We start from the raw sequence: 23,288 nt of genomic DNA on the forward strand, positions 1-23,288 counted from the left end.
TTTTCTGGTTCCTTTCTTAACCACATAGGAAATAGCCGCACACAACCTTTTCCACTCCGAAAGGTGGTTTTCTTTCCATTTCCTTCCCCTTCTGCGTGTGTGTGTGTGTGTGTGTGTGTGTGTGTGTGTGTGTGTGTGTGTGTGTTGTGTTAACGAGTACACTGGCTGCGCCCCGAGTATGGTCCTGGGGGCTGATCTTTTTTTCCAGCGCGTGCGGGGCTCCAGCTAACGGGGGTGGGGGGTTGTGAATAATTAGGGAGGGCTTCTGTGAAATCACTCCCTGAGAAAATTACCTGCCCATTAACTGGGCCGCGTGGGGAGCGGTGGCCAGAGCTCACCTTTCCCCTCCCGGGGCGGGAAACAGTAGGGGGTAAGGGGAGATCGGAGGCTCAGGGAAGGGGCTGGAGCTGACCGGTGGCCTGGTCCTGCAAAGCCCGCAGAGCTCCAGGCTCCTTTCCGCCCCTCTAGGACTCCCCCCTTGACAGGACCCCTCTCCATCCCCCTGCAGGCAGGCGAGTGGGGGAGAGCTCGGCGCACCCCCTCAGCTCCCTCCTCCCCACCCCCTTCCTCGGGGCCGACTCCAAGCAGCTCTCTTTCCACCCCTCCCCGCCCGCCTCCTCGCCTTCCCTCCTCTAAGTCCTTCCACCCGCCGCGGCTGCTGAAAGAGGCGGACGCTCTGCAGCCCGGCTGCCCGAGCAGCGGCGGCGGCGGCGGCGGCTGTGGCTGGAGCGGAGGGACGGGCTGGCGGCTGGACCGCGCGGGCGGCCGGACGGCGCGCTCCCACCACGCTGCTTCGCAGGTCCCCGGCGCACTCGGCCCGCAGTCGCCAGCTGCGAGACCGCGGCAGGGGCACCCGGGGGTGGTTAGAGATCTCAGCCCGGCCCCTCCCTCCCTGCGTCTCTCCACTCCTCCCTCCCGCAGCGCTCCACGGACGAGTTCGGATTCTCCACCCCGAGCGGTCCTGTTTCCCTTTTCTCCTCTCTTTTGGAAAACAGAAAGAGAGAGAGAGAGAGGTTGGCGGGAGGCAACCAGGCTGCAAAGGAGAGACGCTTGTTTGCAAAGTGTTATGTTGACACATCTTTAGGATGGAAGTTAAGTGAAAACAAAACAACACAGAACAAACAAACAAAAAACTCCAGGACGTGTTGCTGCTGCGGTGAGGAGCCGGAGAGGAGCCCACAGTAGACGCCAATGGTGTTTTGGACGGCGCGCTGGCAAGTTGTGGAACACTTTCTAGGAATTAGATCTTTTTTTCCTCCGCATGCATTTGCTTGACTCTTGAAGAAAGAACTTGGCTTTGGATTGCGATGGAACCTCAGGAGAGAGGGCTAGATACACGTGAACCATCCCGCCGCCTGGGGTGAATGTGGGGGAGGAATTTAGGAAGTACATCAGCTTTTTTGAAGTGCCCTCTGTTAATTTGGATGGATCTAAACCTGCCCCCCGTTCAAGACTCTTCCACCCGCCCCTTCTGACCCTGCCACTGGCTCTTCTTGACTTTAATTAGTATCTAGGAAAGTCTCAACTTTGGACCTACCTCCTTTTTTTGATACTTATTTTTGTACTTTTGCTCTCTGGGATTGGTTTCTTAAACAATCTGGATCCTTTTTAATATGTCAAAATGAGTCTGCTGTTTACACAACTACTGCTCTGTGGATTTATCTATGGTCGGGTGGATGGTAAGTTGAAAATGCTCTTTTCCTTTCACCCTCCTGTTCCCCTACATTTCTTTGGGTCTGAGGTGGATTATATATTAAATGGCATTATGTCTGTTATTCAGGTTTGGCCCAGGAAGGAGCTTTTTAGGGAATGGGGCTTTTGAGGTCTTTTGTTTCTAAAGGACTGCATGTGGAGCCTATTGTTATTATTGTTGTTGTTATTCTAATTAATTAATTGAGGAATTGGATAGTAAATGATGGCACTCAGCTTTGTTAGAAAAATAAAGCAATAGGAACATAAGTATCTTGCAAGAGCCCAATACTATTGTATCTGTTGTCTATGAGGTGTTTATTCCTGTGTCTAAACTTTGGCTTAGAAATTGAAGTAAACAATTATAGCGACCGACACTCCAAGGCAGGGCCATTAGGTTGGGAATTTGAGAGTGGACATCTCAGAGATTAATGTGTATCACCTACATGTCAGTGAATGCAATCCTAGCAGGAAATGAGAATGAAGAATTTAGATCATGAGCTGTCAAAAGTGAGACTGGGCAAAGCTCCAGGAAAACGATACATGGTTAAGAGTTGGCTGCTTGCAGGTGGGGACCATGGGTTCACTCACCAGTGGTCTCACACAATGGGGACCTGGAACAGGTGCACTAGGTGTCTCCCTTTAGGTGTCTTCCTCTGACTCAGGTGTCTCAATGAATCAGACTGCCAGGCACATAGACTCTGCCTGATTCTCCTATCTTTTGTTCCAATTGGCGTTCCTGGGTATTTGCACAAAAATTAAGTTTCTTGACAGACTATTACAAAACCATTCCTATAACTGTTTATAATGAAAAGTGGGAATAATCATTACAATGTCCTTTTGGGGAGGGAGGTTTATCATTCATTGAAACTCAAAAGAACATTTAGTACTAGCATCATAGGGACTTTAGTTCTTTTATATTTTCTATGAATGGAAAGTATTGGTGTAAAGAAAGAACTAAGCTTGTCCTTGCCAGAAATGTGCACTGGAAGAGTTTCAGGTTTTAATTCCTTCACTTGCACAGGAGCTGAGGCATAGGAATCTAAATATTTGAGCCATCTTAATAGCATGTCGCTATGCAAACTTTCCTTTAGCATTTCATTGAGGATGAATTCATTATTTGGGGCACTGCCTATTTTTGCCCATCTGTGGGAGCTAACTTTGGTCTTGGCAGCTGCTGTTGCACGAAACCTAATGTATCAGACTTGAAAGGGAAGGCTTTCTATAAACATGAGGCAATACAGATGAGTTTACCTACTGTCAAGTGGCTGTTTTCAATCATGGACCACAGGAGTACTTTTGCCCCTCAGCAATATGAGGCAAGGGTGTGTGTGTGTGTGTGTGTGTGTGTGTGTGTGTGTGTGTGTGTGTGTGTGTCTGTGTGTCTGTGTCTGTGTGTGTCTGTGTGTTTACTGCTTGATTTTCCATCCAATGTAGTCAGACTTGACTACTGTGAATTGCACTGTGACAATGGGTTTTTTCCTCAAGTACATTTACATTAATGGTACATATGCATTACCCTGATATAAAGGTTTATACATTTGTCTCAAATGTGTTTGGTGATGGTGATAAGATTTAGATACAGCTTTTTAAAATGTATACTTGCATGAATCATGATGTCCTAACATACATAAACTACACGTTTACATGTTAGGTTGTAGAATTATCATCAAGTTTTGTTTTTTTTTTAATCAGTGTGTCTCTAAGAGGAATGCAATTAAATTGCACAGTGGAAGTGACAGAGGGAATCAGAAGAGCTTGGTGTTACAGAACATAATTATTGTACCAGGCTGTTTGGAGTTATACTGAACAAATGCAATTAACCAGCTTGCTAGATCAGTGGTAGAAAAGAAGACATCATTTTTCTCCGTCTTTTCACTCCCACTTTCTCCCTCTCTCCCTCCTTCCTTCCTATTCTTCCTTCTTCCCTTTATTTTCCCATTTCTTCCTCCTTTGTCTCCCAGTTTTATTCTTCTCTTCTTCACCACTCTCCCCCTCATCTAAGGACACACCTTTGTTGTGATTTACCAATATGAGATTGAGGGTTTGGGGGCAGTTTGGGCTATAATTTTGCAAGAGAATTTATAGTAATATGTGTGTATGTGGGAGGTGTCCAGGCATAGAAGAGTTAAAACTGTTAAATTGTGTTTATATAAAACTACTTCTGTATTTAACATCTATATCAAGACTAACGGAAACCGTGGACACTGAATTGGAATGTTGAGCATACGTTTGACATTGGTTTGCCTTTGGATACTTAGAATGATGACAGCTTCTCCATGGGGATTGTTGAAAATTTGGGATGTGGACAACACTGCCCTCTAGGCTGTTTTAACACTTGGGACCTGGTGTTCACATGTCTAACCAGAGAGTTGCTTCATAGGATCTCTAAGCTTCATAGTCTTCCAGAATTCCTTTCTCTCCATTTACTTATTATCCCCCTTAGAGGTGTGTGCTTATTCTCCACATGATTTTCAAATTTAGAGAAGCTTGTACCATTTCAAAGATATACTGAGTAACCTTCTGCTAGAAACAGGAATTAATTTTATTCAGTGACAAATGATACATAGATTTGCATTGAAATTTACTTGGTGGGTAATTTATATGTGCATTTTTATAGTATATGAAAAACTGTTGGAGTTTTGCCTCCTCATGGAAGATATGTGTTAATATTATTTATGATTTCTTGGAATCTTCTTCTGGTAAAAATCCATAGAAAAGAAAAATTGAATTAGTTGAGAATTACACACAAACTTTTGGTATATGAATAAAGATTTTCTCATTTCATACAGATTAATTATAGGTAGATTTTTTGTGTTATTTGATAAAATAATATGTATTGTGTGTGTTCCTTGTTTCCCAGATTTTCTTTGTTTTTTTTTTAAATGATAATATATATATTCAATCATTTGCAAGAAAATAATGTGAATTTTAAGATTCTTTGATTCCATGTTTATCTCATATTTCACTCTGGTCATTTAATAGGACTTTTGAAAAGGTGCTTTTAAAATGAGAAAGATTTTCTTATCTCTGCTCTTTAGCTGTTCTTAAATGAAAATGACACACCTGATATTCAGGAAGATGAAGATAATGTGTGTGCGTAGTGCAGATGCATAATATCATATGGATTCCAATATATTGTTAAAGTGCTTCTTTCAATAATGGACCTATTATCATAACCATATGTAGCATATTTCAGAACTTAAATTGAACATACGTTACCTGAAATCTTTTCTTGCAGTGATGTATGACTAGCACATTTCAATTGCCTTTGTTTGCATAGTCTTTAGTGATATACAACATAGAACTATAAGCTAAAATAATTTCTTGGACCATCCAGTAATTTATTTTTATTATTCTATCATCTTTAAGTAGCTGTATAAAGGAGTTTTATTACAGTCAGTTTTTATTTCAGTCATGTTTCTTTTTGTGTGTGTGTACAATGCATCTTAATCAATGTCACTACTTTTGAGAGAGGGAGGAGAAAATTATGAAATTATTTTAGCTGGGATCTGGTGGCTCACACCTGAAATCCTAGCCACTCAGGATGCTAATATCTGAGGATCACAGTTCAAAGCCAACCCAGGGAGGAAAGTCCATGAGACTCGTATCTCAAATTAACCACCAGAAAACTAAAAGTGGCACTGTGGTTCAAAGTGCTAGAGCACTAGCTTTGAGTAAGAGTTCAGGGACAGCACCCAAGCCTTGAATTCAAGACACACACACGCACGCACACACACACACACTATATGTATATATACACATAAATACAAACATATATATGTACACACATGCATGCATGTATATACATATGTATATGTATATATCTGTATATGTATATTTTTAGCCAAATTTGTTTGACTTTTTTTAACGATTCAATGTAATTTTAAGTAGAGTTGCTTTCAGTGGGAGTTATATTTTTCCAATGTAGGCACACACACACACACACACACACACACACACACATATCTTACTGGAGTTCAAACAGACATGGAAACTATAGTACTGCTTTAAGACTTATTTATTTTTATTCGTGGTGATATTAGAGATTTAACTCGAGCCTTGTAAATCACTAGGCAAATGGTACTTCCCTTGTGCTACATCCCAAGACCTTTCAGGTTTAGTTTTCTGACAACTTCCTATGCTTTTACTTAGGCTAGCTTTGGACTGTAATTCTCCTACTTCTGTCTCTCCTTCTGTATAAATGAGATTATAGGTGATGATTCCACATCCAACTTGATTTTTAGTTTACAAGCATGCACCACTGCACTTGCTCCTAGAGTATTTTTAAAGAAAAGAATGGGTAAGTATCTTGCAGTGGTTATAAGTAAAGACCAGTGAAATAATACATTGACTTTAATATTTATTTTCTTCTTTAAAAAACAAGTACTTATCTAAAAATAACTGAATAATGATAGTCTTTTTTTTTTTTTTTTTTTTGCCAGTCCTGGGACTTGAACTCAGGGTCTAGGCACTGTCCTTGAGCTTCTTTTGCTCAAGGCTAGCACTCTACCACTTGAGCCACAGTGCCATTTTCCGTCTTTTTCTGTTTCTGTGGTACTAAGTAATTGAACCTAGAGATTTATGCATGCTAGGCAAGCTCTCAATCACTAAGCCACCTTCCCAGTATTTAGATGGGGGTTTTTATGATAATCTATTTGTTTTATAGCAAGTGAAGTATGGCTCACTCATTCAACATACCTCCTTCTAACTGAAAACTTTTGTGAGTTCTCCCCTATTTGTAGGAAGTCCTGAGTATCATTCATTTGTCTAATCCTCTGGGTTTTCAATACATTGTACAGGGTTAGGATGATGGAGCGTTTCTGTAACCCCAGCTACACAGGAGGCATTAGGAAGACTGCAGTCTGAGGCAGCCTCTAGTTAAAAATGAAAGACTCACTGAGCACTGGTGGCTCATAATTAGAATCCTACTTACTCAGGAAGCTGAGATCATAGGATCCAGGATAGAAGCCAGCCTGGGCATACAAATTCAAGATATTCTTATCTTCAGTAAAATAGAAAAAAGCCAGCAATAGGTATATAGCTAGAGGACTAAAGACCCAGCCTTGACATAAAAAGTTAACTAAGAGTGTAAGGCCTTGAGTTTAGGCCTTGAGTTCAAGCCCCATAAAGACCCAGCCTTGACATAAAAAGTTAACTAAGAGTGTAAGGCCTTGAGTTTAGGCCTTGAGTTCAAGCCCCATAAAGACCCAGCCTTGACATAAAAAGTTAAATAAGAGTGTGAGGCCTTGAGTTTAGGCCTTGAGTTCAAGCCCCATGATCACTGGTTGTGAGTGCACGCACATGCGCGCGTGCACGTGCACACACACACACACAGACCTATTTGGGGGAAAAAAAAAGCATAAACAGGCTGAGTTGTATGACAAATGACAAAGATCCTATGTAGCAAATGTGAGACTTTGAGTTTAAACCACACATTTCTACCCAGAAATAAATAATCAATGATAAAAGTATTAAGGTTAATATTTTTTATAATCCTCTTATCTTTACTTTATGTCCCATGAGAATATATCAAGCTAAAGCCCTGTTCATTTTTTTCTAGCTGCCACCACAGAAAATATTCACAGATTCTTTTTCTGACCCCAAACAATGAATAATTCTTAATTGTTTTCAGGGTCCATATATAGCTTGCTATCAAACTTTTTGAAATTTATCCTGATACCAAGCTCTTTGTGAATTTTTCTCTCCAACATTATCAACATTTTCAATCATGTGAAAAGCCAAAAGAATGTCCATAGAACAAATATCACAATATTCTTACTGAGATCCTTCCATTATGTTTCTAAATGATTTAATCAAATTCCAAATCCAACTTCATCTACTTAGAAATGGGGATGTATTTTTCATCATTATACCTAATAGTTGATGCAACCAACTTATAAAGAAAAAGAAGTTTATTGAGGCTCACTGGTTTGGGAAAAAAGTATATTGAGGCTCACAAATTTGGGAGTTTTACTCTGTGAGCCATTGGCCTCATTGCTTTGGTTAGGCAGGCCAACATGACAGAACAGAGACAAAGTATAAGAGGCACATACACAATGACTCAAGACCCACTCTTTGGGCTCTGCATTCTAGGCTTCACTGCCTCCCAATAGTGCCACCCTGGAAAGGAAGTAGTCAACTAATTGGCTTTTGAAGGACATTATATATCTTGAGTTATAGCAACATTTCAGGTCAAAACATTGCTGGGCTTTGAAACATTATTGGGCTTTCCCCTTTACTTGCTTTAAAGTATTTTCATAGTCCTCATTACATGGTAGGTGTGTGTGTGTGTGTGTGTGTGTGTGTGTGTGTGTGTGTGTGTGTGTGTGTGTGTGTGGTTTGTGTCTATCAAGAATTTTGAAATGACTGACCTTTAGCTTAGTTACAAGCTATGAAGTTAGAGCATCACAAATATTTGAATTCTAGTAGAAGACAAGACATTCTTAGGTAAGAGATGTATTTTCTTAGTCATGTCATACTAATTGACATTATTGTGAGTTTGTGTTGATTTGCTTCTGAAGCCCCTAGAGAGGGGACGAATTCTTAGCTTGAGACGTGAATATTTTGTAATGGGTGATAAGGTAACTTGTCTAGCCCTTGCCTTATAAAAGAAAACATTAAACTGGTTCCATTGGACCATAATAAAATCCACCTTCTGTACTTGAAGTTGACCATCTACGTATTTGAGGATGCATGAACTACATCTCAATAAATATCCCTGAAAACATACTTCTACAGAGAACAATAGTTAGTACATCTTGTAGGAAACTCTGCAGAAGCAGGAGAGATTAACCTGTTCTGCCAACAGTTCATAAGTATAGGCAGACATTGGTTAGTTTATCATCTGCTCCTTCACTAAACTCCTAGGGAAGGGACTTAGCACTGACTGTCATGTCTAGCAATGTACCTTCAGTGCCCAGAGCACGGAATAAAACATAGTAGATAGTCAAATATTTGTTGAATAAATGAAAATGTGCTTACAGAGTACTTAAGTGATGTTTTCATGGCTATCTCAACACATGACTGTTTAATTGTAGTTGCAGTATATGCACGTGTGTGTGTGTATTGGGTGATGGAGAAGAGCAAACATGAATGTCAACTCAAATGACATCATTATTTCTCATAATTTAATATTCTGCCTTATTTCTGGTAGAAGATACAGAATGGAATATTTGTTCCAATAGGCCTCTTTCCTATCAAAGGATATTTTCTATAATGCTGATTTTCAGGACTTTCCCTGATTCTTACACCAATACTGCTGTGTTTTTAGCCCATTACTGAATGATGTACACGTTTTGACAAGACACATACTCTTTCATGTGATTCTTTTTTTTTTAAAGTTTTTATTATTAAACTGATGTACAGAGAGGTTACAGTTTCATACGTTAGGCATTGGATACATTTCTTGTACTGTTTGTTACCTTGTCCCTCATACCCCCCTCCCCCCGCCCCCTTTCCCCCCCCTGAGGTGTTCAGTTCACTTACACCACACAGTTTTGCAAGTATTGCTTTTGTTGTTGTTTCTCTTATTTACCCTTTGTCTCTCAATTTTGGTATTCCCTCTCAATTTCCTAATTCTAATACCAGTATACACGGTTTCCAATATACTCAGATAAGATTACAGAGATAGTGTAGATACAATCCAAGAAGATGATACAAGAACATCATCAACAGTATAAACTACAGATACACATGGGATGTTGAAAGTAGTTACAACTGTGATATAACAATCATTTCCATAAAATGGAGTTCATTTCACTTAGCATCATCTTATGTGATCATAAGGGTATTGCTATTGGGCTCTTGTGATCCTCTGCTGTGGCTTGCCTAATCCTGTGCTAATTATTCCCAATAAGGGAGACCATAGAGTCCATGTTTCTTTGGGTCTGGCTCACTTCCCTTAGTATAATTTTTTCCAAGTCCTTCCATTTCCTTACAAATGGGGCAATGTCATTCTTTCTGATAGAGGCATAAAATTCCATTGTGTATATGTACCACATTTTCCTGATCCATTCGTCTATGGAGGGGCATCTGGGTTGGTTCCAGATTCTCGCTATGACAAATTGCTCTGCAATGAACATTGTTGTGCTGGTGGCTTTACTGTGATTTTGTTTGTGGTTTTTTGGATAAATACCCAAAAGTGGGGTTGCTGGGTCATAGGGGAGTTCTACATTTAGCCTTCTCCTTCATGTGATTCTAATGTGCCATCTAAGAAGATAACACTCTCACACTGAAGTTCTACTTACATGCTGATGTCTCCCAGAATTGAGACATTTCCTTAGCTTTGGAGAAGATTTAACTGTCTACTTAACTGTAACTGATATATACACAGGAAATCAGCAAATGGGACCTTCTCTGTTTATTAATGATTTAAGAAAATAAGTTGGATTGTACTTACCAACTGATTTGTTCAATGGTAACTCCTTCGTACTACTTTTTAAAGATAATAAAATTAAATTAAAATAAAGTCAAGGTACATTATATTAAGAAAAAAAGGGGAATAAAAGTATTAGGAAAATAAGTTGGAGAAGGCACGTGAAAATTTTACTTTTAAAACAGAATTAAGCCCATCATAGATATTAATTAATAATGTTTTGTTATCAATTTTCTCAAGTAGATTTATTGAGATGAAAATAGTATATCATAAAATGGTGCTTTTAATAAGGTTATTCAGTACTTTTAGTATATTAACAGAGTTGTACAACAATGTCGAGTCTAATTTTAGTATGTTTTTTGTCACCAAAAAAGTAGCTTTATACTTTGTTTCTTTTCTAGCAAGCCTTTCTCAAACAGTAAAGCAATAACAACAACTAAACAACAAAATAAAAACATTGACATTTAATTTCTATAGATTTTTCTGTTCTGGGCATCTCATTTAAAGAAATCAGTCAAAATACATGGTATTTTGTGACTTACTTTATTTCAAGCACAATAATTTCAAGGGCAATCCATATGACATTTACCAGTATTTCTTTCCTTTTTTATTGCCAATTACAATTTCAGATCACATATTCCTTGACTTAATAGTTGATGGACATTAAAGTTTTTTCCATTTTGCCACTTTTTACATGAACATTCATGTACTCATTTTTTACTCAGTCATATATTTTTATTTAACCTACAATGGAATTGCAAGGATATATGTGAACACTATGTTTAACCTTTTGGATCATTGCAAAAGGTTTTCCAAAGCAGATATACCAGTTTGCATTTTAAAAGTCATGCGTGGGATAAATGTTTTCTTTTAACTCAAAGAAAGTGTTGAATGGCCTTCATGGGTTTTATTTATTTGTATTTTTATGTACCAGTCCTGAGGCTTGACCTCAGAGCCTGGGTACTGTCCCTGAGCTTCTTTTGCTCAAGGCCAGGCCTCTACCACTTGAGCCACAGCTCTACTTCTAGCTTTTTGGGTAGTTTAGTGCAGGTTTGCTATGTTAAGTCTCACAGACTTTCCTGCCTGGACTGACTTCTAATCATAACCCTCAGATCTCAGCCTCCTGAGTAACTAGGATTAAAGGCATGAGCCTCCAGCATCTGGCTGGATTAGATGGTTTGAGTGAAACAATTTTATATCACAATAATGTCTTCAATTTTCCACAGTCCTAATTTTGAATTCTTTCCGTGATTGTTATCATCAACGTTATGGTCAGTTGCTCTGTAAAATTTTACAACTATAATTAATTCAATTAAACTTGTAGCTGAGACTCAAGAATGATAACTATAACTTATAGAATGCTGTCATCTCAGAACCAGAAAAGTCTCAAGATGTGTGACTTTTGTCTTATATCTTGAGGTTTGATTGAACATATGCAGACTGAAGCTCATATGTTTTATGTGCCTTTTCAAAGACCCCACTGATATACGGTGGCAGAGCTGACTCTGTTTATTTCTACACCACCTTTGTTCCCATGACAGCTTCTACCTTCTTACACCTTAAAACTTCATAACAAGAGTTTAGTTTTTTGTTGTTGGAAAGGGCCAGCTGTTGTTTGGACATTACCATGAGACAATTTGTTTGGGCATATTGAAGTTATCATTTGATTCCTCACAATTTATTGAGCACTAATTTATTGAAAAGAAAACTTACTTGGCCCCAGATATAAGAGAATCACCTGGTAAATTGGTCCCACTTGGGAGGCTATGAATACTTAGATGGGAAGGTAGCAATGAGATGAATCACTGAAATAAAAGAAGAATCTGGTAAATAGGAATCAGAAAACATAGAAAGTAGTCTGATGATTCTAAGAAGGAAGAAGTCATTTCTATCTGCATCATCTAGGAGCTGCAAAATCTACCAACTGGGTCCAATACACTAGGCCTCAGAGGAGGTTTTGACAAGTGGAAAAATGAGGAACGACAAAGAGATGACAGTGGTGAACTGGAGGGAAGGGGAGATGTCTGGGTTGATTGTAAGGAGGAAGTGGATTATGATCATTGAAAGACTGTTACAAAGATTACTCAGTACGTTTGACAAATAATTTAACCATTGCACTCCATATCACTATCTTTAGGAGTAATTAAGTATCAATATCTCTCTCATATAGATGTACCAAAGAAGAAATAAATACCGATAAAAAATATATCCCTAATGTTCTTCGTGGTGCCTAGCATTTTATAAGCGTTATCTAACTGCTGCTTTTAAAGCTGATTAGAAGTATAACTATTGTATTTTTCTAGTGTTTTTTTCTTCTCTGCCTACTGTAAACAGAATATAATTAAAGAGGTCTTTCGTTGTCAAACTTACTTTGGGCTTGTTGAGAACAGATTTTTGCAACCCTTTCCATATGATGTTTCAAGTCTGAGTCTTCAGGTACCTGATTAAGAATTTCGTTGCCCTCTACAAGCCCATCTGTGACCACATCCATGCAAATGTGACAAACATGCTGTGACTGGTGTGTTTCCATTGCATCATAAGCAGATCCCAGAACACATGGCATCCCCCGTGAATAGTGTTATGAATGGAAGCAGTAAACAAGAGAACCACACCAAATATAGCAATTTTGGGTAACAAATAGAACTGGTTTCTATCATACTGCCTTTTGTTCTCTTGTTGGCTGATTGACATTTTTCCAGAATATTGCTTTAAACTACTGGTGTGTGTGTGTGTGTGTGTGTGTGTGTGTGTGTATCCAAGATAGATCTTTTTGTAAATATGCATACTGAGTTCTAAGTAAGTATTCCTAGTTCAGAATGATTCTCTAAAATCAATGCCCAGTCTCCACTTAACTACTTTGCATCAACGTATTTAACTTTTCTACATGTGATAGAGATATTGATTGTAATAACTTTTCACAGTTACTCATTATTCATATTTACATCTGAGTGGTTGTGTATACCGGCAAAGAAAACACAAATAAAATAATATCTTCACTGCTGAATAGTGATTATACCTTGGGTGGCCAGAAGTTTAGACAAGAGATAGGGAGAGATTTGACTGTGCAGCTTTCAAGCCCTTTGGCAACGTTAAATTCTGTTATGCTAACTACTTTTGTATAATGCTCTATTGTTGATTTTTATCCATAAATACATTTGAAAGAGAAAAATTAACCTGGAAAAAATTATCCCACACCACAACCATCCATTTTTTAAAGCACTCGTGCTCTCTTGTCCAGCCTTATGTACTTTATTCCTGGATTTTGACATGGACTCATGATACACACATGGTACAGAAGGTATGCAAATATAATAGTGATTCTTTTGTAACTCATATTTACTATCCTTCATTGGCAGGAAGAAGTACTTATATTTTGTTTATAAATTAATAATATTTAGAATTTAATACTAAAACATTAGTATTCATTTATGATCAATATAATTGGGACTGTATGCAGCAGAGCAATTGCTCAGGTGAGTTATAAGTCATTTTTGTTTTAAATTTCTCTGGCAAGGATTGATTTAGTATCTTCCCTCACTTTTGGTTATTGGCCTTTTTGGAAATTAGCTGAAAAGCATGAACTACTTTGTTAGTTTATGCAAGATGTACCTAGATAGAATCCATCTAAAATTTAAAGTATTTGTCCAAAATCACTGTTATATGTTCATATGTAAGATAGGCAACAAGATAACTTTCAAAATAAATGAAGCAATTTGAATCATAAGGTTTATACATCTTTATATATCAAGGTGAGAATCACACAATAAAGTTTTACAATATATACTTGAAATAGTTGCAAAAACTACAACATGATAAAAATATTTTAAAGATATAACTGATAATTGTAGAATATAGTTTTTAGGCTTACATTAAAATAAGAGAAAGCTGGAACACATCTAAGAAAAAGAACTTTGACAATTATTTTCCAAAATTCCAATGAACTTTGTTTTTCCAAAAACTATACTTACTGAAAACCAAGTTTACTGTTGCTCTACTATCTAAACAATACATCTAACTCTCATATGCCTATATGTCTAATACCTTGTGCATTCAAAAATACATTTCAGGACTGGAGCTTTGGGTCATGTGTTATAAGGTCAAGGGTTTACTTCGCAAGTATGAGGTTTCAGTAAAATCTCTGAAAAGAAGGATGGAAGGGAAATAAGGGAAAAGGGAAAGAAGGGAGGAAATAAAAAAGGAAGGAAAACAGAAGGTGATAGAGGGAGGACAGAAAGGAATGCAAGAAGAGAGAAAGAAATAAAAACAAAGAATCAGGTACCTTTAGATATTAAGAGAGGAACCAGGACAGGACCTAGACTCCCATGATCTTACTTCCCACTCATCTCTATTGTGGATTCTAAGTAAATCTAAGTGGAGAAAAAAATATATTTTACAATCTCTTGTACTCTTTTTCACTCTCTTTCTTCCTTTCCTCCTTTTCTCCCTCCTTTCCCTCTTCATCACCCTTCTTTCTGTCCTCCTTCTCCTTTTCCTCCCCTTTTCTCCTCTCCTTTCTTTCCTCTCCTTCCCTTTTGTCCCCTCACTTCTCCTTATCTCTCCTCTCATTTCTTTATTTTTTTTTCTTCGCTTTCCTTTTGAGATAGCTCATTGTCTTGTAGCTTAGGCTGCCCTTGAGCTCTCAAACCTTCCTACTTCAGGTGAACGGTTATAGGCATGTGTTACTCTACTCAGCTAGAATGTAATTTTTTGAAAAGAAATGCCTGGGTCACCAATAATTCTTTTTTTTTTTTTTTGTGGAAATGGAAATGGAAAGATTTAGAACATTTCATGGTCTCCAAATGAAATGAGTTGTTTTTTCACATGAATTGTTTTCATTTAATCTTGTGTTAAAAGCTAAGATTGGAAAAATATTTCAATGGCATGGGAGTCCCCAACTGACACATCTTTGAAGCTGTCATTCCGTTGAGGTTTCCAACCTCCTTTTTCCTTAAAAACATGGCCACTAGTGCTGTTTAATAACTTCATCAGAAAGGAAGTGTTAACAGATTTAGCCGTTTTTATTCCCCTTGATTGGCTCTCATGAAAACATGTCGATGACTTTATAGTTAAGTATGTTTTTAAGTTTTTCAATCCTGCTCTTGTGCTTTGAAAGCCTGGATAATGTCAGTTTTGAATACACAATGAAAGAAAAGAGAATTCAGGGAAGTATTTGCAACATGTGCCTGCATAGTTTGGGCGAATAGAGCTTTTATCTGTCACCCCATATTCATGAGTGTAAGATATGCATAAATTGAGTTGTTTGATGCCTGCCCTCTGTTCAAATCCAAACTGCATACTTTCATTTCATAAGAACATTTTCCAAACTATAAATCCTATTTTGGTTTTCTGTTGAACTCTTAAAATGTTTGAGTATTTCAGCTGACTCTTAGAAAGGGTTTTGGATGCTTTCAGTAACCCTGACTCATTATGTTAAATGTAAATTCCAATTTGCTTACCTTTTCTCTTCAGAGGGAATTTTTATCTTACCAGACAGGTATGCAAATAAGACAACCAAGCAAAAGCTTACACTTTTATCTCCAGGAGGATTCAATTCTAAACATGGGCTAAATTTGCAGGAATTGTAAGCATATATTTTGCATCTGCAATGATCCAAGAAGTACAAGAAAATACCTGGGAAGGATGAACTTTGTGAACTATGAGGAATCACAGTTGGGGTGCATTGAAAAGTGAATAACAACTTTGAATAAAGTGGATTGTATTAGCATTTGACACTCAACTCTACAGCAAGAAGACCAGCTGATATTTAGTTCTACAGATTGTTCACATTCACATAAAACAGAATTATTTAGCATCGAGTGAATCCTTTTGATAATCAATTTGGGATCGAATGCAAAAGAACATGTGTCTGCTTTGTATGACCCCAAATTCTTCCGTTTTCCCTTTAAGTAGATGACATGCCTTCTTTACTGACTGATATTGGTTGCTAGGAGAAGTGCACTGATTTGGTCCCTTCTTATCAAGCAGTAAAACTAAAGAGTGTATTGAGTGAGAGAAAGAGGCAGAAACCAGTACAGGCCATGAATCATGAGTTGTCTCTTGTATGTCCACTTTGCTCAAATTCTTTTTTTTTTTCCTTCTAAAAACTTTTGTTTTTACCAATGATGCTTTCTTTCAGACATTATCTATAATCCTTCTGAAGCCTAAGGGGTTGAGGATTGCTAAAGAAAGACTGTGCTGCTAAGAGTCCACTCAAAGCTGTAATAAAAGCCTTGAGAGTTATTCATGGGGCCACATGAGTACGAATGCCTGAGTCAGTGAATAGCTTCAGTCAGCTGCCTTTGAGATTAGGTGATTAATACCTTCTGTTTTTAATGCAGAGGGAAAAAAAAGCAGACAAGAAAAGTCTTCATACTACTTTGGACATTTTGCAAATTAGATCTTATACATTATCATAGCTTTTGACAAAGGTTTTCTAAATTTGTGATGCCTTCCATAGTCCTTTCTAATGCATCATTTTATGTACTGTTAATGGAGACTACTGTTACATGAAATTAAATGGTGAAAATACCCCCAAGTAAACACTTACATCACTTGGCTAGTCTTAGGATTTTTTTCATGACATTGAAGGAAAAACATGGCATTAATGATAAAAATATTCAGAATGTGTTGTAGAGAGATCTGTTTCACAACATCTAAATAGCAGTTTTGTTTGTTTGATAAAGAAACTAATTACAATACTCTTGAGAGTTTCAAGAAGCATATAATGAGAATGTGTTAAGGGTGGCAGGTGTTACTTTCCCATGAGCACTTGGATGTAAGAGACAGTTTGTGATTTACAAAGAAGTTGTTCTTTATATTTAGATGTGTATGCACATATCTGTTTTATGGATGGCATAGTTCAGCAGGATAAATGAGAATTTGTAACACTGCAATTCCCTTTCTATCTCTCAGTTATATTATATACACAGTAGAGTTCAATGCCATTGCTAGAGTTACAGAAACCTTGTTGATGGTTGGAGTTGCAAATATAGGAACTCTATTTTTTGCCTGACTTATGCCTAACAAGTGGAACTTTTCAAGCTGATGTTTTTCTATACTTTTTTTTTTTTCAGGGTGATCTTAATGCAATGAGAGCTTTTAATATGCATATGGCAAATTAAACCAAGCCCTAGTTAAAAATATGTATTCCCTTTCTCCTTTTTATTTTATGTTTATCAAATATAAAATAAGATCAGCATGGGGCTTATATGTATACACTCCCTCCAAAAACCTTTGCTTTCACCTATGAGAACAAGTGACATTTGAAAACATGGTGTGAGGCTTATCCTGTTTTGCACTCTATGGAAGTGAAATATCTTGTTAAGAGGTGGTAACACCCAAGGGCAATCAGTGATAAAAATGTAACGATTTAGTGAGTGATGTCTAGAGATCTGCTTTAAGTGAGGTCTGATTTAACATCTTTATTAGTGATATAAAGGAGAGAACAGAACAATGAAGTTACTCATCCTATATTAGAAAACCACCACTTCCCCTCTCCTCCCGCCCACCCTACTCAAAACACAAAAATTTAGACAGAAAAACTCTTCTTAGAACCAGAACCATTGCTTTATTTAGTATATAAATGTAAACTAATTCTTCAGGGAAATAACCAGAAATCTAAGTATCTAACTAGAGGGAGAAGCCAGCAAAGCAATAACATTGAAAGGGCTCAGGGGATAAGTGTGGAAGAGGGGTTGACGGGAGGCTGATTCAGATTAGGAGTGTCATATCCCAGTTGAAAGGTCACAGGATTATAGTACCATTTCGGGTGTATTGCATCACTAGGCACACTTTGTTTCAGTGAACGTTGCTTAAGTACAATTGAAATAATTCTTCCATTTTGCACGTCACTGCCAGAACATGAGATTTGCAGAATACATATAGAGCTTAGTACAAAAACAGTCTTTAGGAAGAAAAACTTCTGTCAACTAAAATGTGAGGCAGTGCTGCATATTGTCTTGTGTACCCTGGCCTATACAGATTAATAATAATATGAATATGAACCTTGTTTGACCTTTTTATGTAGTAGAGGGAAAATTGGCAAGTGCATTTAAAATATTTCAGGTACCTGCTTTTCATGACTGTATAATTTTTAAAAAAGCCTTAGAAAAATGATTAGTTGGAAAATGATCATGCCAGGATTATTGTTGAATTAAATAGTAGGATTTGCTTGTATATGGAATTGCATTGTACAGTTCAAAAGGAAAAGTGCAACCCACTATGGAAGTATATAAGAATTGTAATCAGATACCTTAGTTGAACAGAATCCAGAATATAATACCTTTTACTAGCTTCAACATTAATGAGATCTTATTATCTGGACATATGCCATTGAGGGTCATTCAATTTAAGAGAAAAGGGAAAAATTTGATAGTTTCTGATGAATAGAGAGCTGCAAAATGATAACAGGTGTGGAAAGTAACCCCGAAGACTGGCTACATAAGTTGGAAATCATTCTGTGGTGTTTTTCTTCTGGTTTCATTATTTTAAATGAATTAATACTTGAGTGTGAAATAGTGTATTATAATTTGATTTTCAAATCACCTATCTTGATTTAAAACTTTTCAGATATGCACTAGACATTTCCTACAAGCTGGCACACAGGCTTTGCTTATTGGTTTCTATTATTAATGATAAACCCAAGAGAACAGAAAAAATGTGGAGCTGCCTGCCAACTCTCATCAACTCCTTCCTGATCTTGCCATCTCTCGTTGCCTCTGTAATATACTAAGCGTTAATACTGTAGACAGAATATCCCAGAACTTTTCCATAAAGGGAGAAGGCAATATCTATTTGTGGACATTTTTGAAGACCTATCATACTTCTCAACTTTGCCTTTGTTGGGAGAAAATAGCCATACACTCTATATAAATAAATGATCAGGGCCATGATGCAATAAAACTCTGCTCTAAGATGCACAGAAAGTTGACTCTGTTATGATGTCACAGAATACTTTTCTTGTTATTTCTATCATTTAAGAAATAAAATTTCTATCTCATGTGTCATAGCAAAAATAAGGAATGAGTTACCCTGGGTCTAATGGTATAGGCTTGTATAAAGAATCTGACATGGCTTGTCCTTTGTATTAGAAGCATGGCATGGTATGGGTCAGGTAGAATTAGAACTCTCTCATATACCCTCAGCTTCATCACTCTTCTTCCATTTGTTCAGTTCAGTGCTATATACAGTGGACTGAGCTCCATAGACCTCAAGATAAGTTCAATATGTTCACTTTCTTCCCTCTGAGGCCTCTGATTGAGGTACCTGCCGAGCTCATGTGAGACTCTAAAAGGCTGCCAAAATGGAGTCTTGTGAGAAGATTTCATTTGGCAGCTAACTTGAACAAAAGGTCAAGAATTAAGCATGGTTGAGATTGCTGTTTGAACAGTTGTTTCTAGGATAGTGCGCTCATTTATGGCATGGAGGATAATGTTGGAGAAGAGTGGAGGGGTGGCACAGAATAAGACACATTGTACAATAGCAATACTTGCAAAACTGTTTGGTGTAAGTGAACTGAACACCTCAGGGGGGGAAAGGGTAAGGGGGAGGGGAAAGGGGGGTATGAGGGACAAGGTAACAAACAGTACAAGAAATGTATCCAATGCCTAAGGTATGAAACTGTAACCTCTCTGTACATCAGTTTGATAATAAAAATTTGAAAAAAAACAAACAAACAAACAAAGACACATTGTACTCAGAAACCTGGCTGATGGAATTATAACCTCTTTATAGAACTACTTAACAATAAAATAAAGTAAATATTTAAAAATAAAGAGATTGTATTTCTGATATAGGGGCAGGAGGAAGATTCTTGAAAGTGAGATTGGAGTTCTCCTTGAGAAAAGCTCAGTCATAGAAGGGAATTAGTGAAATCCATCTAGAGGTTTTAAAGTGGATTAATGTTATTAAAAATACAAAGTATGACTGCTAGGAAAGTATTAGTCAAGGTGGAGGGAGGAAGAAAAGGCCAAAGTCAGAAAATGAACTCCAGAATAAAGTGATGAGGTCATAAACAAATGCATTATCACCAAATATGAAGCGATTAAGAATGATTGAAAACCTAACAGAGATATATTTGACAGAATTGGAATAGTAGCAAGGGAAGGGGCAGGTGAACTGTTTCCATGGGCTTAAGTTGAAATTGGGAATTTGGCAAAGTGAGTCAGGATGAAGATCCCCAAATATTTTTTGCTCTAGTTTTATTTCAGACTGAACAGGGGTAAATCTTATATTTTCTTATTGCTTCCCCCAAAATTGAAGATATCAGAAGTTCTTTGGTCGCACTTCTAAGTCTGCTTGTTGAGCTAGAGTAAATTGGAATTCAGCAAGGAATTTATGATTCCTGTAGATATGCTTTTTATTGAAAAATTCAAACTGTTCCTAGCTACTCAAAGACTGAGAGGAGAGGATCACATTTTAAAGCCAGCTGAGGCAGACAAACCAGAAAGACTCTTCTCTTCAATTAACAACCAAAAATCTGGAAGTGGACCTCTGGTTCAAATGGTAGAGTGCTAGATTTGAGCACAGTGTACGTGTATGTGTGTGTGTGTGTGTGTGTGTGTGTGTGTGTGTTTGCAAGTGTAAACCTTAGCTAAAGTTTATTGTATTAGCAATGCAAAGTGTCCTAATAATTAAATCCTTACATATTTACTTTTAGAATTATCATAGTTAATAGATATTTTCTAGAAATAGTAAAATATAGCCACCATGCTCACTTTTCTTTGATTTGTATTACTTGTATTGATTTATTTTAGGATTCTTCCCTTTTACGCAACTTATAATTCATATTTCTACTAAGGCTCAACCCCCTTGTATCTAATGTTTATTATTCTGTAAAAAATAGCATATATGTATTGCAAAGGATGGTCTCTATAGAGGGGTCTATGCATAAGTTCATTTTCCTGGTTTTATGATTAGGCCAGAAACCTGTGCACTGCATCCACAACAGGTTGCATTGTCATAACAGCTTGTGTGCTCAGCAAGGGGTACTTTGCTGGCGAGGCATATGCAAGAGCAAAGACCCACACTACACCACAGGATAAACCTATAATAGTAATGGAGATACTGCAAAAGAAAATACATTGGACTCATTTTCCTTTTTTCTCTACACTGTGATTCTATAATATATCCTCTTTTTATAACATTTCCTAGTAGCGTGTGTGTGTGTGTGTGTGTGTGTGTGTGTGTGTGTGTGTGTGTGTGTGTATTGGTTAGTCCTGGGACTTGAACTAGGGCCTGGGCACTGTCCCTGAGCTTTTTTTGCTCAAAGTTAGTGGTCTACCTGAGCCATAGCTCCACTCCTTGATTCTTTTTTTTTTTAGTAGTTAATTGGAGATAATAATCTCATAAAATTTCCTGCCTAGGCTGGCTTTGAATCATCATCCTCAGATCTGTCTCCTCAGCAGCTAGGATTATAAACGTGTCACCAGCACCCGGATATGAGTCCCTTTAATATTAATTACATGTGAAGGTTATGAAGAGTTTGAGAAAAAATATATAAAGAGGACTTATTTAAATATAAAATATACAATTGTAACCTTGAATGAATTGAATTTGACTATAACTCAGATGATATATAAGTAAACTACATTTTTGGACCCTGGAGAACTAATCAAAACCAGTGGAAACATAACATAATTCCAATTGGTTTATGCCTGTATAAATTTATATAATTTCTAGATATTTCTTAATTTTTGCATGTTAAAACCAAGGTCAATTTAGCTAAAAGGACATTGATAAGGTAAACTTCAGCAAAATGCTGGTTTACATACTATGAAATTTTAATCAACTACAAAGTCATATGGAGTAGCTGAGCTGTCCTTGCAAATGATAGGAATAAAAAGTCTTTCGTGGGCATATTTAGAACGTAGTCTTAAGGCATTTATCTCACACAAAGAGACAAAGTTCCCTTCAGTGGGAAACTAGGATTTAGGAAGGCTTAGAGATTTGAGAAGCAAGTCTGTGAACCCACATCAGACTAAACAAGTTACTACAAGATCAAGTCCTCAGATTAAAGAAAGGGGATGATAATCACACTGATCTGCCACTGTGGTTCTCAGCTTTTTTAATGTACTGTGGCCAAGAACCCTGATGAAGTCATCCTTTCTTGTTCTATTCAGATAAGAAATGCAAGCTCCCCCCATCCTATCCTGCCTCACACACCACCAACCAAACTTATACCTTCTTATTCGCAGGGGAGGAAGTATTTGGCAAATTTGTTACCACCAATTAAAAGATGCAGTTTTGCTTTATGAGATTTACAAGAATCAGGAAACAAAAAGTACAAGGTTGTATATTTGGAAATTAAAAGCAACTGCTTATTGTTAATAACTTTATTCATGTTCTACTTTCCTTCAGAAGGAAAAGGAAGAAATACTGTATGATATTTTTGTGCATTTCATGATGAGAAACAGTATTATTTTATTTCTTTGAAATTATATTTAGAGATGGAAATTCTGGGAACATCATATTTCAGAAAAAGTATAGTATATTTTTAAATAAATATTGTAGCTTTGAATATACAACTAAATCTAACCTCAGACAAAAAAACATCCAAAGTTTGGGAAATTGATGTTAAGATTTAGCAAATGAATAACTTAAAAGTAGTCTTTTCAAATATATTGCTTACTATTTCTGATATGAAAGCTAAGGAGAATTAATTGAGGCTCTAATCATAATCAGGGAACACATTTTATACATTGGAGGTCACTCTCCATATATATATGTATGTACACACATATATATATACACACATGATTATGGTCACAAGTACAGAAATGGTTATAAATATACATTAATACTCAGAGAATATAAAAAGCTTGTACAGTCAAGGTCAAAGTCTTTAACATCTATCCTTTGTCTTACATTTTTGTGAGTTACTAATATATAAGCTATTTGCTATTTGGTTTTTATAGAGTAATTGAAAACAGAAAGTTGAATTTTGATAGCATTTGACCTTATGAGAGGTATGTAGAATACTTTCACCCTCTGTTGGGGATTCATCTTGGCCTTAAGGGGGGAAGGGCAAGGAGAGCACTCCTGAGATGCCGCCCTTCCCCCAGCCCTGGGGCAGTGTGGAAGTGAGCCACACCTATCTCCTTCTGGGTCTGGAACCAGAAGGGGTAGCTTTGAGACCATCCCCCACCTTGCGCCAGCAAGCACTGTGCTCTTCTTTCGTGGGCTTTGCCCAGAGGGCGGTACTATGGGAAGTGACATTAGCCCA

The 23,288-nt window shown here is 37.3% G+C and overlaps 1 protein-coding gene across 12 annotated transcripts in view; it reads left to right on the forward strand.

The window, feature by feature from the left end:
* The first annotated feature begins 745 nt into the window (after positions 1-745).
* Positions 746-23,288, forward strand: part of Robo2 (roundabout guidance receptor 2) — a 516,317-nt gene continuing 493,774 nt past the window's right edge. For 5 of the 12 annotated variants that reach the window (XM_048346423.1, XM_048346415.1, XM_048346413.1 and 2 more), the window contains exon 1: positions 747-1,679. In XM_048346423.1, the coding sequence (XP_048202380.1) occupies positions 1,622-1,679 (58 nt within the window). In that variant the 5' untranslated portion in view covers positions 747-1,621. Of the gene's footprint in view, positions 1,680-23,288 lie in introns of all 12 variants that reach the window. The other 7 variants (XM_048346417.1, XM_048346422.1, XM_048346419.1 and 4 more) reach the window with 3 other exon arrangements.

The sequence above is a fragment of the Perognathus longimembris genome, chromosome 5 (assembly GCF_023159225.1).
Source record: "Perognathus longimembris pacificus isolate PPM17 chromosome 5, ASM2315922v1, whole genome shotgun sequence".
NCBI lineage: Eukaryota > Metazoa > Chordata > Mammalia > Rodentia > Heteromyidae > Perognathus > Perognathus longimembris.